Source organism: Notamacropus eugenii, chromosome X, assembly GCF_028372415.1.
Source record: "Notamacropus eugenii isolate mMacEug1 chromosome X, mMacEug1.pri_v2, whole genome shotgun sequence".
Lineage (NCBI taxonomy): Eukaryota > Metazoa > Chordata > Mammalia > Diprotodontia > Macropodidae > Notamacropus > Notamacropus eugenii.
Window position 1 is genome coordinate 95,572,584 of NC_092879.1, and position 16,142 is coordinate 95,588,725.

The following is a 16,142-nucleotide window of genomic DNA, read 5'->3' on the forward strand; positions in this document are numbered from 1 at the left end:
TACAAAAAAGGAAGTAGGAATTGAGGGGAAGAGCTAATACTTGAACCTTATTTTCATCTGAATGAAAGGGAGGGAAGAATTACAGACATAGAAACACACACGGAAATAGGAGGGAAAGAGGGGACTACCTCCAGGCATCCTGATCTATATCTGGCCACTGGACCCAGATGGCTCCAGAGGAGAGAGTGAGGCTTGTGACTTTGCACAACCCTGCCTCACTTAAATCCAATTCACTTCCAAGTCATGGGATCAACTTCCTGATGTCATGGTCCTCTTCAAGAATGAAGGACAGACAACAACGACAACAACAACCACATTAGGAAAAGAGGAGATGGGAGTGGGGGAATTAAAGAGAAGGGATATTAAGGCAGGGACAACTCTAAGCAAATCAACCTCTATGTTAGAATTACAAAAATATTTATAGCTATTTTTGAGGTGGCAAAAAATTGGAATCTGAGGGAATGCCTATCAACTGAGAAATGGTTGACCAAGTAATGATATATAAATGTGAGTTCACCCAATATAGGACTGATCTTCAGCTTTTTAATATCATGGACTGTCCCTTTTGACAATCTGATGAGACCTATGCACCCCATCTTAGAAGAATGCTTTAAAATGCATAAACTAGAATGAATAGGATTGCAAAGGAAACCAAATATGTTGAAATACGTTTATCATAATATTATGAAAACAAGTTCACAGACTCCAAGAAGCCCTGGTCTTATCCAAGCTCCTCATTTTACAGATGAACAAAATGAGGCCCAGAGACTGAGTGAGATGCCTAAGGTAACACAAGTGGGAAGTAGTAGAATTGAAATTTAAAGCCAAGTCTTCCATCTCCAAATCCAGGGTTCTTCCTACTGCACCATGCTTATTCATTTTTTCCCAACACCATCTTCACAAAGAAGTCTAATTAAGGAGACTGCAGAAAAGAAATCTCTACAACATCCCTAGCAATTGGTTATCTGCTCTTGGCCTACAAGAAAATGCTCTGAATTTGTGTACTGGTATTATGATGATGCAAGAACTTGGTTTGAAAGTCATTGCCACAATGATATTTTAAGTAACACTGTTGTTGGGATGGTTTAATACATAAACCCTTTGGTCTCCAGAAATCGGAGTCATTACTTTGAAGTTTGACCAGAAGCAAATATATGAACGTGCCATATTGTGGAACCCAGGTGTTAAGTGGTACACCTGGCTGGTGCCTTTAAGCATCAAGAAGCTGTTTGGTAATAATGGAAACTTTGGGATGATCATCAAGTTTCTCAAGTACCAAGCTCATGTTAGAAGAATCAAAAAGAAAAAATAAATCCTAATATCATGAAACAAAAAAATATATTCTCCAAAGTAAACATAAATAGAAAAGAATGGTCTCTGGCTGAACTCCTACCTGACAAGCCTCCATCCTATACTGAGCCTGCTTTGTTAGTACTGAACTAGTCCTTCAGGCAGATTCTAGGAAATTGGAGTGACTAAGTCATCCAGTCAGATTAACATGATATATTAGTAGACATTCTTAGATACTAAAACATTTGTTTGTTTCTCTATACGTGCTATTGTTTGTGGACCAGTCTGTTTCATGGAGGAGGGATTCCCTATGGAGAGTTAGGTCCTTCAGATGCTCTTATTTATGGATACTGTAGATACTGTGCTGATTGCATTGTGGTTCCTACCCTGTCCCTCCCTCCCCCTCTCCCCTCCCCCCCCTCCCCCCCAGCCCCAGTCAAATCCTATTGGGTCTTCTCTGTGATTTTCATATTCATTCAGAAGAAATTGGCCTAACTTTCCACACAGAGGAAATCAAGTAGATATAGAATTTCTGTTTTCCGGATTGGGACATGAAACTGGATGGATTGTCCATTCAATTGGTCCATATATTTTAGACAAACACTGCAGCATATGATCAGTGAGCTGGCTCCCCAGCTTAACAGGAAGAGGCAAATGAATATATTATTTCGTATCAGGAATTACTTTGTATCTTTGTATGCTCAGTGCTTAATATAGTGTCTCACACATAGTACATACCTAATGAATGTTTATTGAATGAAAGTGAATTGAATGGAAAGTAGGCTATACTGCATTTGGGAAACATAGTGATGTCAAGTACTCCCTGATAGTAGAGCTTATCTTTTTTTTAATACCAATATTCTCTTGGAAATGCTATACGGCTGACAGTCATAGAATGCCAGGATCTCTGAAAAATCAAAATTAGGGATAATCCAAAGGGTGCTAGATAGGAGCAGTGAGCTGAAATAGACCCTAGCCTTACCAACAAGGATGTGTGTAGGAAGTGGTGAGAAAGCTATCATCAGCGACAAGTATGGCTGCAGGAGGAGGCAGGCCACACACAACCCAGCTGGCTGCAGAACCTCCACCACTGGGAGTGTCCCTTTATACCCTTCTCCTGCTCCGACTGCTTGTATGGCTTGGGTAAGAGTGAGATGGAGGACCACCAGCCCTTACCATCTGCCCTGTTACTGCCTCCTAAAGTCCTCCAGGCTTTACCAACCTCTCTGACTCTATGCCCTTCAGATCCCTGGCACTGTCATCTAACCCAATGACATAAGGTGAGGAGCCCTTGGGCCTTATCATCGTCCCCTGTTGCTGACCCCTTGGCACTTCCAGACTTTATCATTCGCCCTCCCTGCTGCAGAACTGTCTTTTGTGTGTTATTTCCCCCAATCAGAATGGGAGCTCCTAAAGAGTATCGACTATCCTATTTTTTTCTCTTGTATTCCCAGTACTTAGCACAGGGCTTGGCATATAATAAGCACTTAATAAGTGTTTTTTCCCATTCAATCATTCCTTCATGAATTGCATGTGAGGCATTACAGAGGGCTAGTCAAAGTGCTGCACACTACAGAGTGTTTATAGAAGGATGCGGACAAGAGTGACAAAGGTGGAAAAGCCATTAGTGGGTTGAGATCTGCACTGGCATAAGAAGTACCCACACCAGTGAGATCCTGAATCCATCAAAGCACTCTGCACTAGTCTGTAGCAACTGAGGGTGCTAAGGGATGGATACTGATAGTTCAGAACTTCAGTTCTCTGGGGATCACATTGATGGGAGCATTCTCTCCATTACTACCTATCTACTCTTCCTTACTAGTGGCAGTTGTATCCATGTTTCTCTGTGGATATTCCACAAGAGTTTCACCGAATGGTTATGAAGTGGAAGAATCATCTACCACGTTGGTTAGATCCTTTATGGATTACACTACTGAGATGACAGATCCTTTGAAACTGGCAAAGGAGCAAAGAGAGTAGTTCTTAACTTGAGATCTGTAAATGTATGGTTTTAATATTTTAATAACTATGTTTCAATATTGATTTTCTTTAGAATTTTGTACATTTTATGTATTAAAAACATTCTGAGAAAGGGTCCATAGGCTTTAGCAGGCTGCTTGCCCAAGGTGTCCTTCACAACACAAAAAAGGTGAAGATCCCCTATGTTAGAGACATCTCATTTCACCCAAAAGGCATATTCCTTAAAAAAATGACCTGGATTTTTTTTTTGCAAAACAAATCATATTTTAAATATGCTAAGGAAACTCATTATTTAAAAGGACTTTCTAGTGATTCAATTTATAAAGCAAGAATTTTTGTTCAATGAAAATACTCCCTAATTTATAGTTTTTGTAAGTTCTGATCTTCCTGTGCCATATCAGGTTTTCTTAAAGCAGGATTCACCCGTACTGTTTTTGAGTTATGGTCTCTACTTCCTCAGGCTCCTTTGCTGGACCCTACATCCTGCCCCTTAACTGCGGGTGGCCCCCAAGGTTCTGTCCTAGGTCTTTTTTTCTTCCCTCTCTCTACTTGTTTCACATGGAGACTTCAGGTCCCACATGAGTTTAATTATCATCTCTATGCTACATATTCAGCCTTAGTCTTTCTCCCAATCACCAATCCCTCATCCCCAATGGCTGATTGAATATTTCCACCTGGATGTCCTGTAGACATCTTAAACTCATCATATACAAAACTGAACTCATCACTCTCCCCCTTCCCTAAAATCTTCCCCCTTTCCAAATTTCCCTATTATTGTTGAGGGCACCACAGTCCTCCCATCCCTCTAACTCATATCCTGGATTCCTCACTAGCTCTCTCTCACCTTCTATGTCCAATGGGTTGCCAAAACCTACCAATCTCAACTTTGCAATACCTCTCAAATATTCCTCCATTTTCTCTTTTGACCCTGCCCCCACCCTGGTGCTGCACCTCACACCTAGACTATTGCAATAGCTTCTGGGGGGTGGAGGGGCGCTGTCTGACTCAAGTCTCTCCCCAGTCCAATCCATCCTTCACTCGGTTGCCAAAGTGATTTTCCTAAATCACACATCCTACCACATCACTCTCCCCTACTCAATAAACTCCAGTGGCTCCCTATTACTTTCAGGATCAAATAATAACAGTTAATATTCATATAGCACCTACTACATGTCAGGCACAATGCTATATGCTTTGCAAAGATAATTTTATTGATTCCTCACAACTGTCCTGGGTGGCAGGTGATATTATCATCCCCACTTTACAGATGAGGAAACTGAGTCAAATGGAGGTTAAGTGAATTGCCCAGGGTTGCACAGCTAGTAAGTGTCTGAGGCCAAATTTGAATTTGGGTCTTGCTGACTCCAGGCCCTGGCTCTATTCACTGTGTCACCTAACTACCCTAAATATAAAGTCCTTTGGCTTTTAATGCCCTTTCTAACCTAGCCCCTTTCTACATTTACAGTGTTCCTATCCCTGTTTCCCCATCATGTACTCTTGCTGGCTTCCTTGCTGTTTCTTACACAAAGTATTCCATTTCCTGACTCTGCCTTTTCATTGGCTATCCTCTTGCCTAGAATGGATGGCCTCACCTACTCCCCTTAGATTTAGATGACAGTGTCACTTTGGGAAATTGATCAGGTAAGTTAACAGTTAAGGTAGTCCGCATTAAAACAACAACAATGAAACCTAACATATAGATATTTGCCACTTCTGACAATGAAGTCTACGTTCTGGACCCAGCTTCATTGAGACCTTTGTGACTGCTTGGGGAAGAGAGAGGTTTCTGGCTGTTTTGCTATCATCTTCTCACCCCCTTTTCTAGTAGATCTAATTTGCATATGCTAATATGCTTCAGCCCACCTTGTAGATCCCTGTTGCCATTGAAGTCATCTAGTTTGGATTATTTGGGCAATTGTTGATTCACTGGGCCTTTCAGTAAGGTCAGTGACACGTGTGCCCTTTGCCATCTTTTCTGGGTCCTTCCCTATTCTCTTGAGCATGTTCGTGTCCTAATTTATAGGACCTGGACAATCACCTCTAACATTTGTACGGGGAAATTCCATTTTCTCGATATTTCCACAGAAGTTCTAGTATATGAAAGATGATCTATTTGTTAAATACATTGTCTGGGCCAAGGAATTGTCAGGGATTGCCTTCTGGTCCCCATTATGTTTGCTTGAATTCATTTGAACTTTGGACAAAGCTTGGGAGGGCTTTTAGTGCTATTGGAATCTTCCAAAGAAACATAATGAAAAGCCACTATACGTGCATTGCTACATCCCTTGGTAGGCAGCATTCCATTAAATATGTGTAATCTAGCAAAATGCAGTTTACCATTCCATTTAATCTCACCAGCTCAATGACATATTAGATATATTTAGGTCACTGGTTCCGAATTTCACTTACATTGACTGAGACTATTATGTTTTCCTCACTACAGGAAATGCCCCACAGATACTTTAGGGAAGCAGGCAGACAGCTGGCAGACATCCTCATTGCCGGCCTGAGGGCTAAAAAAGCAATTCACCAAATCTGCCTTGCCCCACTTCATTTCACATCAGTTTTTCAAGAATTTTACTTTTGCCCTCAGGATTTCAGTACGTCTCTCCCCAGTAAAGCAGCCGAAACTGCGCTTGCGAATTACTCACCATCGATTTGCATATTCATTTGCAGGGATTTTGGCCACTAGTTTCTCAGTCCCTTTTCCTGCTTTTGATTAGTTCATCCTTTTCTCTACAGTTATCTTCCCCCCAGATACATTTTAAAGTAGGACTGTAGGTTCAGAGATAGAAAGGACTTTAAGAGTGTCTACTAGTCCACCTCCTACATTTTACTGAGGAGGAATCCGAAGCACCTAGATGTTAAGGGACTTTGCTAAGGTCACACAGCAGGTTCTCCAATTTCAAAGTCCCAGTCTCTGTCCTGGGTACCACAACGTCTCCGCTGGCACTTTCTCTTTAAAAGTGCCGCGTTCGGCTTGATGAACTGGCTCCGCGAGGGACTAAGGGGATACAGAGTAGCCTCAGCAAAGGGGGTGGGGGGTGGGGGGAGAGCCCAGCTACAAAAAGTAAGGGAATAATCATGTATTAAGCGCCTACTGTGTGCTGTTGGCAAACAGCGAATTGCAAATGAGAACTCTCTCCGCTATGGCTTTTGCAGATAGGAGGCATCTCTACATGCCCACAATCTAAACGGATTCGCTCCAGTCCAGGTTGGTCCGCGTCCAGCCAGCAATCGTGGGGGGGTGGGGGGGGAGGGGAGGGAAGGGAGAGGAGAATAAGGATCCGGGACTTCAATTTTCTGTCCGGAATAGTAAGCTCAGAAAAGGAAGAGGAAGAGGAGAGAGGAGTCTTTCTCTCTCGGAGCCCTCTCGGACACGGTGCCAGGGGGCAGCAGGTGCTGGGGGCCCCATACTTGGCCGCGATCTCTCTTCCTTTCATCCGCGAGACGCGTCGCCCTCTCAGTTTGGGAGAAGAGAGGAGGGGTAGGAGGGGGCGGCCGGACCAGTTGGCCGCGGCGATCAGGGCTTTTCTGGCCGTGCCGCGCTTATTTCCTTCATACTCTTGTTGGCGACCCTTCTCCGACCCCCGCCCCCGCTTTAGCCCAGCGAGCTCCCAGTGACCTCCTGCTTGCAGCTATTGCCTTTCCAGCCTGGGTCTTCCCCGCGTCTTCCCCGTGCTGCTCGCCTCCCGCCCCAGGCGGCCCCCAGCTTCCTCGGGCCAGAGCTGGGCGGGAGGGCCCAGCTCCCACCAAAGCCCCCGGAGCCCAACACCGCCTCCTGTGCCTGATGGGGGTTGGTGCCCACCCCGAGCCCCGGAGCAGAGACTTCGCACCCCTCCCCCCAGGAGCCCCGACCTGCCAGCACCACGGTCGGTTCCTCTCGGGCAACCCCCTCTTCCCCTCCCCCTCCGAGAGGCAGTCCCTGCCCCGCCCCTTGGGCCCCCCTCCCCTCGGCCCCTCTCCCGCTGCGCCCCGCCCCGCCTCTCGCGCCCCCCGCCCGCCGGCGCCCATCCAGCGCATGCGCACCCCCCTCACTCCACACCCCACGGCCCCCGCTCGGCCAGGAGTATTGTAGTGGGGGCTTTTCGCTGTCGCTCTCTTTCTTTCTCTCTCTTTCTTCTCTCTCCTCTCTGTCTGTCTGTCCCTTTCTTCTCTCTCCATACTCACAAGGGCGCACACACACTCACACACACTCTCACACACGCACACACACGCACACACGAGCGACACTCGCCCGCTCGCTCCCAGGAATATGGCGGCGAGTCAGGGCAGCGGCGGCGGCGGCGGGGGGGGCAGTCCGGCTCCGGGGCCCGCGGCCGCGGCGGGGACGGGGGCGGGCCCGGGGGCGGGTCCGGGCCCGGGCCCGGGGCCGGCTCTCTTCAGCCAGCCCTTCTCGGGCGGGCCGCAGTGGCCCCCGGGGAGCCTGCAGCCCCCGCCGGCGGCCGGCCGAAGCCTGGACCGGGCCCTGGAGGAGGCGGGCACGTCCGGCATCCTGAGCCTCAGCGGCCGCAAGCTCCGCGACTTCCCGGGCTGCGGCTACGACCTCAGCGACACCACGCAAGCAGGTGCCAGGAGCCGGGCCGAGGGGGGCGGGGAGGCGGCCGGGGCGTGGCGGGGGCGCGGGCGCTTGCGGAGCGGGCGGGGCGCGGTTCTGGATTCGGGACCCCCGAGGTGGGCACCTGGGTGGGCGAGAGCCCTCTTCCTGTCCTCCCCCCCCCTCCCCGCCGTGCTCCTGCGGGGTGCCCAGGTCCGCACAGGTTCTCGTGCCCCTCCGATGTCCCAGGCTTTCCCTGTTCTGGGGTTTCTTCATTGTCCCAGGCGTCTCCTGTCCCTCCGAGCCCTCCGGTCCTCGGCGTGCCGGTCCGACTACTTGGTGCTCTTGTAACAAATGAAGTCTCGTCAGTTACTCAGCTCTGTTTCATTTGCGGGGAGCCGGGCAATGTCGGCCCGCTTCTTTGGGGTCGTTCCAGAGCCTTGCAATTAAATTTATAAGGAGAAAGCAAACAGAGCATGACAAAATTTCAAAGAAAAAATAAGCCTTAAAGTTCTCGGGATCAAATTAGACATTGTACGTTAAGTCCATGAGCTAACGCTGATCAAGTAGGTGCCTCCTATGTCCTAGCCTCGTGTTAATTGCTTTATGGACCTCAAAATGTCATAAATGCTAGGTATTATGATCGTTTTCATTGAGAAGATAACTTATATTCTCATTTAGCAGTGACCACCCAGTGTTCTTAGAATTCTTCAGATACTTGTTTTCTGCTGATCTCTGCCTTGTATTGCATTTTCTTTTATGAACACACCCCTTTCTCCCTCTTCTTTCTCACAAGCTCGAGGGTTGATTATTTTTAAGTGTCTGATGAAAAGGCCACTTTACTTGTTCTTTACTTTTGTGCTCTACCTTCCATTTTCAGTGCAGAGTTAAATCTCAGATGAAATTGCTTTAATTGTTTGGAAATAGATATGGTGGTTCTAAAGCATTTAGGCTTGGCTGTGGATTTGCTGTTAATGAGAGAGAATAAAAGGCCATTTATTTGTAGAACCAAGATTTCAGCATGTTGAATGTCTGGAAATTCTGAAAATCAAGGTGTAATATTAGCTTACTTATGGAGGCTTTGCATCTTGTCCCCTAGACAGCCCTATGAGCACCATTTTCCTGATGTTGTGGATGATGAAACTAAGGCCAAGAAAGCTTATTTGCCCAAATTCACATGGCTGAATTAGGATTTGAACCTGGCTCAATGGATGGAGTGTGGGGCTCAAAGTCAGGAAGTTCAACTCTGACCTCAGACACTTACTGACTGTGTGACATTGGGCAAGTCACTTCACCCTGTTTCCCTTAGTTTCCTCCTTTATAAAATGAGCTGGAGAAGAAAATGGCAGGCACTCAAATATCTCTGTCATGAAAACCCCCAGAAAGGGGTCACAAAGAGACTGAAAAATGACTTGAGAACTTCTGAGTTCAGGTACACAGTTACTGCTGCTCCATGGTGCTGAAGTGCTCCTTCAAAAGAGAAAACAAAGCAGAAGCAATCCTTTTTCCCTTTTAGCCTTATAATTTGGTGATTAGGATTTAACCTGAAATCCCTTCCTAAGGACTGGATACTTTCAATTCATTCATGGAACAAACGTTGGTGATTTAAGGGCCCCTCTTGTGCAATATATTCCTAAGTTATGGTTCCAGCCCTCAATGATCTTCAAACCTAGGGGATGTCAGAAGACATGTACACACAGAAATATAATACAAATTAGACCAGAGGTACATAAGGAAAATAAAAAGTGCTTTGAGATGAGATAAAGCAAAATACCTTCAAACCTGGGTGAATCAGGAAAGCCTTTATAGAAAAGTGTTTGTTGTTATTCAGTTGACATGTAGGGATGGATATGTAATTTGTGAATCTTGCTAAATGTCTTTTCTTTCACATTCAATGCATTGCCCAAACATCACAAACAGATGTTGAAGTAACTTTTTTGTCATGCTCTTGTTTGTATTTGGTCCTTTCTGAGGATGCTTCAGGAAGAGATTGTTCTGTCCTATTTCATTACACAGAAGTGGGTCCCCATTACCAGTAGGATGAAGGCCAAACTGAGCCCAGTTATTGTGGACCTTCACTACCTAGACCTTTCTGCCCCATCTTCCCTAATTCAGGCTCCCCTTTTCCCATGTTGTTCGACCCTCATTGATCCTCTCTCTAGAAAATTATACAGATTGTTTTCTTTTCCTTTCTGTTGTCCACCTACCTAATTTGTGCACCCATTTTTCCCCCAGGTTTAGCTTGCTTTCTTTGTGAAATCCTCCTTGACGATTCCACCCAACAGTGAATTTTTCTTCTTTTGGACTTCCATGTTTTATGTACTACACATTTGGTGTCTATACTACCTTTCTTGTTTTCTTTTTTTTCACATAAAATCACAGAATCAAGGATTTTTAGAGCTAGAAGAGAGCTTCGATATCAGCTAGTCCTGTCTATCTTTTTGATTCCCTTGACTAGACTGCGCATTTCCTGAAAGGGCCTGAATTTCTCCCTCCCTCCCCCGACTAACACTGTCCCTTGCTCACAGAGGGCAGTGCATTAATGTTGTGCAGTGATTGGCGCGATGTATACGATTCTTCATTCATTTAGCAAACCAATTTACTGTTTAGAGTTTAGAAGCTTCCAAGATCCTCTTGTTGTCTCCTTTTCAGGCGGTCATTTTCCCAGATTTATTAGAGAATTTAAAAGTCAAAATTAGGTATAGCAAACTTGACCTCTAGTCCAGTCGATCCCTGAAAGAAATGACCATTATGAAATACCTGATAAGTGGTCATTCGGCTCTTCTTGCAGACCCTTAAGGAAGGGGGCCTTAAGGAAGGGGAATGGATCCTCTTTGAACTTTGGAGCAGCTCTGATGGTGACCATTTTGCAGCTGCCGCTCCCCCCCTCCCCCCATGGCTCCTGGTTCTGCCATCCGGTGCCAAACAGAACACATCTAGTTCCTTGTACCAGCCCTTCAGATGTTTGGATACTGCTCTCAGGTCACTTCATTCTCTTCTCCAGGGAAAACATCCCTAGTTGCTGTAGATGCTTCTCATATGATATGGATCCCTTCTCCATCTTGGTTCCCTCCCTCTAGATAGCTTGTTGATGTGCTTCTTAAACTGCAGTATTCCCACACTGTGCAGAAGAAATCCTATGAAATCCTTCTCTGCATTAATTTGATTTTAAACTTTGATTAATGTACATTTTTTTATGTTGCACAGGAAATATTTTATTAATGATTTATGTTTTGGATCTTTCTTGAACTTTCTGCAAAATCTCATGTTGCTGCTGTCCCCTTGTTGCTATTTTGCCTTTGCTTGGCTTCTGTCATACTGCTCTCTTCTGGTTCTTCTCTTATGTGTCTGCTAGTTTCCTCTTGGCCTCAGATGCTGAGGTTTTGTGACCCAAGGCAAATCATTTAACCTCTGTTTGCCTTAGTTTCCTTGTTCCTGTGGGGTTCAATGAGATTGGTGTAAAGTGGTATATAATTATTAGTTATTATAGTTATTATTGATACTGTTGCTGCTTCTACTGCTACTACTAAACATCAATGTCCTTCGAAGTCCTGTCCTTGGCTCTCACCCTCTGAATCTTCTCTTCTCTCTCTACATCATTTCCCTTTGCAGTTTCGTGACTTTAATTATCACACCTATTTAGACGGACCCCAAATGGCAGCCTGATCTTTAACCTGAATGTCCAGTCCCACATTTCCATTTGCCTGCAGTATATGATATCACCTCAAATATGCTACGTGCAAAACATCTTTCCCCTAAATCGTAGGATCGCTTACCCTTCCTGATTTCTCATGGTGGCTGTTAACCTGTACTTCAAATCTCAGGCTCATCTTGACCCTCCCTCACACCCTACATCCCTTGATCGACTGGCTTTTGCTAAGTTTTATCTATTCTTCCTCCATAATTTCTCTCCCATCCCTCTACTTTCCACCTATGTACATTGTTTCTAGCCCTATTTCAGGCCTTGACTTTAATAAATAACCCTTTTCTACCCTTTCTCCAGTGTCTTTCTCTATACCATTCTTAACATAACTACCAAAATCATCCTAATGCACAAATCCAACCATGTCACTTGGCTGCTCAAAACCCTTCTGTGATCCCTTTTTACCTCTAGGATAAAATACAAACTCAGCCTGGCTTTTAATGCCCTTCACAGCATGACTTGAATGTAACCTTCCAACGTTCTTTCATACTAGACCTCTTCTTATGTTCTAGTCATTCTCTGATCTTGCCTTGAGGGGTTACCATTCCCCATGCCTTGAACATGTGCTTTCTGCATTATTGCCTGAGCAATCAGCTTCCTTCAAGGCCCAGCAAGTTGGTATCTCCTCCTCAAGCCTTCCCTTATCTTCTCAGCTGAAATGGAGTTTCCCATTTTCAGATTTTCAAATAGCATTTTGTCTGGATACCTCTTTACACCTATTCTGTCTTGAATTGTGTTCATATCTTACCTCCCCCCCCTCCCCGTATATTTAATTCAATTTGACTTTATTTTTAATTCTGAATTCTCACCTTTCCTCTTCCTCTTCCACCCTCTGAAAAGACAAAAAAAAAAAACCCACCTCATAGATTTTCAGATCCTTGAGGGCAGGAATTGAGTATTTTTCATCAGTGTATTGCTAGTGCAGAAGCTTCATGAAACAGTGAATTGATTATGTGTTGCATTTGGAGTAAGGAAAACTGGTTTCAAATCCTGCCTTTGACACTCCCTAGTTGTATGACCTCAATGAGATAAGCCCCCCAAAATATCTCTGAACCTTATGCGACCTACTGTTATCTACTAGATAATCTACTAGAGCCAGCCTTGAGAGATATTGATGAACACAGTGCCTCACATGCAACTAAGTGCTTAATAAATGTTGAGTTAGATCCTTTAGGTGCTTCCACTGCATGTCGTGTTGGAAGGTGACATTTTCAGAACTCTCAATTCCATGAATGATGGCTATGGCTTTTGATTCTGTATGATCAGTTTACTGTCTGTGGCTGCTCTATGACATTAGCAAGCTAGACCCAACTTTGTATTTATAAATATTTGTTATAGCCTTTATTGTTAGTATCTGTGCAATTTCATAGGGCCTCCTCAAATTGCTGTACCTTGTTTTCTTTTTAGCCGTAATTCTTTCTATCTTTTTTTCTTTCCATTCTCTGTTCATAAGTCCAAATCCAATACTGATCAGCTTTAACCTGCCCTGTTTTTTCCGACGTGGCTGGGTTTGACCCTCCTTGAACAGCCTGGTGGCCCTGCTGAATTGTTAGTAGTTGTAGGGTTGGATTTTAAAATGCTTATTATTATTTCAGATATTATTATAATTATAGATTATTATCTCAAAGTGTTATTTCATTTAATCCTCACAATAACTCTGTGAAGTAGATGTTATTCCCATTTTACAGATGAAGGAAATGAGACTTAGAGGCAAAGTGCTTTAGGGTCTCACAGATATTGTCACAGGTGGGATTTGAAACCAGACTTTCCTGACTCAGGTTTAGCTCTCTATCTGTTATTCTACCCTGTAAAAGATATTCAGATAGAATTTAAAAATCTACTTCATTTTACTCTAATTTTTTTTGGACTCTATTCTCAAGAAGTTCTACCTTATGCCGGACTTCTTTTTTGCTATAATTTAAAACTGTTTTCTCTAGTTTTGGCATAAATGCATCCTGTGCAAGTCATTTATAGCCTTCATATATTTGACTAGAGGTATTTTGCTCCATAACTTGTCTCTAGAATAAATAGATCTCACATTTTTTTGGTGAGGCAATTGAGATTAACTGACTTGCCCAGGGTCACACAGCTAATGTCAAATGTCTGAGGTCAGATTTGAACTCAGGTCCTCCTTACTCCAAGACCTGTGCTCTATACACTGTGACACCTGGCTGCCTCTAAATCTGACTTTTTACACTTTTTCCATAGGATCTGTTTTCAAATCCATTGGTCATTTTCATTGGGTCTTCTCTAGACCACTTATTCTGAGGATTGAATACCAAACTATTATTATGAAAATTTGAAAAAAGCTCTGATCAATTCTAAGGATAAGGAAGGATGATTTTGATAAAATGTCAAAATCCTGTCCAGATCACCTTGACTTAGGCTTTTACTTGTGATCTCCTCTGGCCCCTACCTCTTTTATGCTACATTTAAGCTTACCTAGATTATGTGGCCCTATTTTTATTCAAATCTACTACTTTTTACTTTGCTTTTTTGGCTTTGTATGCCTTTTTATAGGCCATCTGTTTAAATGGTTGGAACTGTTTCCAAACTGGAATTTTAGCAGCAGGGCTTCATATTTTGACTTGGGTTGAAGCAGTCAGCCTGCCTGTGAATTGTAGCTCTCTTCTCTCCTCAGCTGATAGTTTCCCTTTACAACATACGAGAAGAAAAGGCTTCTTAGGATGATATGAACATTTTTGGGTGGCCACATCGCAGGGCTGATTCATGTTTCACCTATAGTTACTACAGCTAACTATATATCCATCCACATGGCTGTCCATCTCTCCATCTCTCTACCTATTTATAGATACATACACACATGTACACATATATACATATATTTGGACACACAGAGTAATCTCATTTCCCCTTCGATGATAAAAAATTTGAGAACATACGTCAGCATATAACATGTATATATTTAATAAGAGTAACCAGCAATTGTAGCATTTGAAAGTTTGCAAAGCTCCGTATAGGTGTCTGTACATGCTTTGGCTGTTTTAATAGGTCTGTTCTTTTTGCTTTTACTGACTTCGTAGCCTGTATATGGTTAGTTTATGTAAGAGAGATTCATTCTTTTTTTTGTAGTGATGACCAGTTTTCGATAGTTTTGGTTCCAGAGTATAGAAATTCATTGAATTCTGTGTAATGTCTAGTGTGTTAACGTGTTACATAGCTGATACATAGCTGTGACCCATAGCTGAAGATGGCCAACGTATTCTTCTGAAGAACATCTTCAGGGGTTGTCAAACCGCAGCCTGTAGGCTGTGGCCTGAGGCCCACAAACAGGGAGCAGCTAATTTTGGGGCCAGTGACCTAAGAATAGTTTTTACCTTTTAAATTCAAGTAAAAACTATTCTTAGCTCAAGGGCTGAACAGAAGCATGCGGTATCTGGTGGATATCTTGCTGCCTTCTACTTTATTTAAAAGAAAAATAAGAAAGATGTCAACCAGTCACTAAACATTATTAAACACTTACCTCCTAGGTGCCAGGCACTGTGCCGGGCACTGAGAATAGAAAGAAAGGGAAAAGAGAGTCTCAAGTGGAAGACAACTTGCAAGCAAATATGGCCAAACAGGTGATATACAGATTCAATTGGAAATAGTCAATAGGGAAAGTACTAAGGGCCCAGGACACCCCCACTAACTAAAGGAAGACTCTCCAAGGAGAGGGGGCCAGACAGTCAAGTAACCATGTGGCTCAGTGAACCAGTTCAATGTGAATGAATGAATGAATAAAGCATTTATTACACACTGACTGTGTTCAAAAATCACCATACCAAGAACTGGGAATACAAACAGAACAGTCAGAGCCACACCGCTTTCAAAGTGTTCCCATTCCAGTGGGGAAGACAGCACATGGGGAAGGTTTCAGCTGCCAGTCTTGATGGAAATGAAGGTCTCCCTTTGCTTGTGCACTTGAGTGACTAGAATTGTTATCCAGATCTGGATGTTCACTCACACAAATAGGCATCTCTTTTTGATCCTTCCAATCCACCTGATCGACTTGATGGTAAAGCATTTAACTAGAAGCTTTTGGACAATTTAGTTCCAGTTTGGGGACATTATATGTTTCTCATCACTTGAAGAATGATTCATGCGAATGAATTATTCAGATGCAATTTTCCTTGAAGAGACTGATTGTCTTCTCATTTTTTAGCAGTTTTCATAAATAATTTTATAATGTTTTTAAAAACACATATGAAATGTTAGTTGTAACAGCTATTTGAGAAAAAGAGTACTATCTAAATGTTCATCTACTTGGATGTGTGAGTGTGTGTGTGTGTGTGTGTGTGTGTGTGTGAGAGAGAGAGAGAGAGAGAGAGAGAGAGAGACAGAGAGAGAGAGACAGAGAGAGAGAGAGACAGAGACAGAGACAGAGAGAGAGAGACAGAGAGAGAGAGAGAGAGAGACAGAGAGAGAGAGACAGAGAGAGACAGAGAGACAGAGAGACAGAGAGAGAGAGGGAGAGAGGGAGAGAGAGAGAGAGAGAGAGAGAGAGAGAGAGAGAGAGAGAGAGAGAGAGAGTGTGTGTGTGTGTGTGAGAGAGAGAGAGAGACAGAGAGAGAGAGAGAGAGAGAGACAGAGAGAGAGAGAGAGAGGGAGAGAGAGAGACAGAGAGAGAGA

At 43.8% G+C, this 16,142-nt stretch overlaps 1 protein-coding gene across 2 annotated transcripts in view; it reads left to right on the plus strand.

Annotated features, from left to right (window-relative positions):
- Nucleotides 1-7,353: 7,353 nt before the first annotated feature.
- The window catches only part of LRCH2 (leucine rich repeats and calponin homology domain containing 2), an 89,137-nt gene continuing 80,348 nt past the window's right edge, over nucleotides 7,354-16,142 (plus strand). Inside the window, exon 1 of one of the 2 annotated variants that reach the window (XM_072626780.1) lies at nucleotides 7,354-7,838. In XM_072626780.1, the coding sequence (XP_072482881.1) occupies nucleotides 7,526-7,838 (313 nt within the window). In that variant the 5' untranslated portion in view covers nucleotides 7,354-7,525. The remainder of the gene's footprint in view (nucleotides 7,839-16,142) is intronic. The other variant, XM_072626779.1, reaches the window with a different exon arrangement.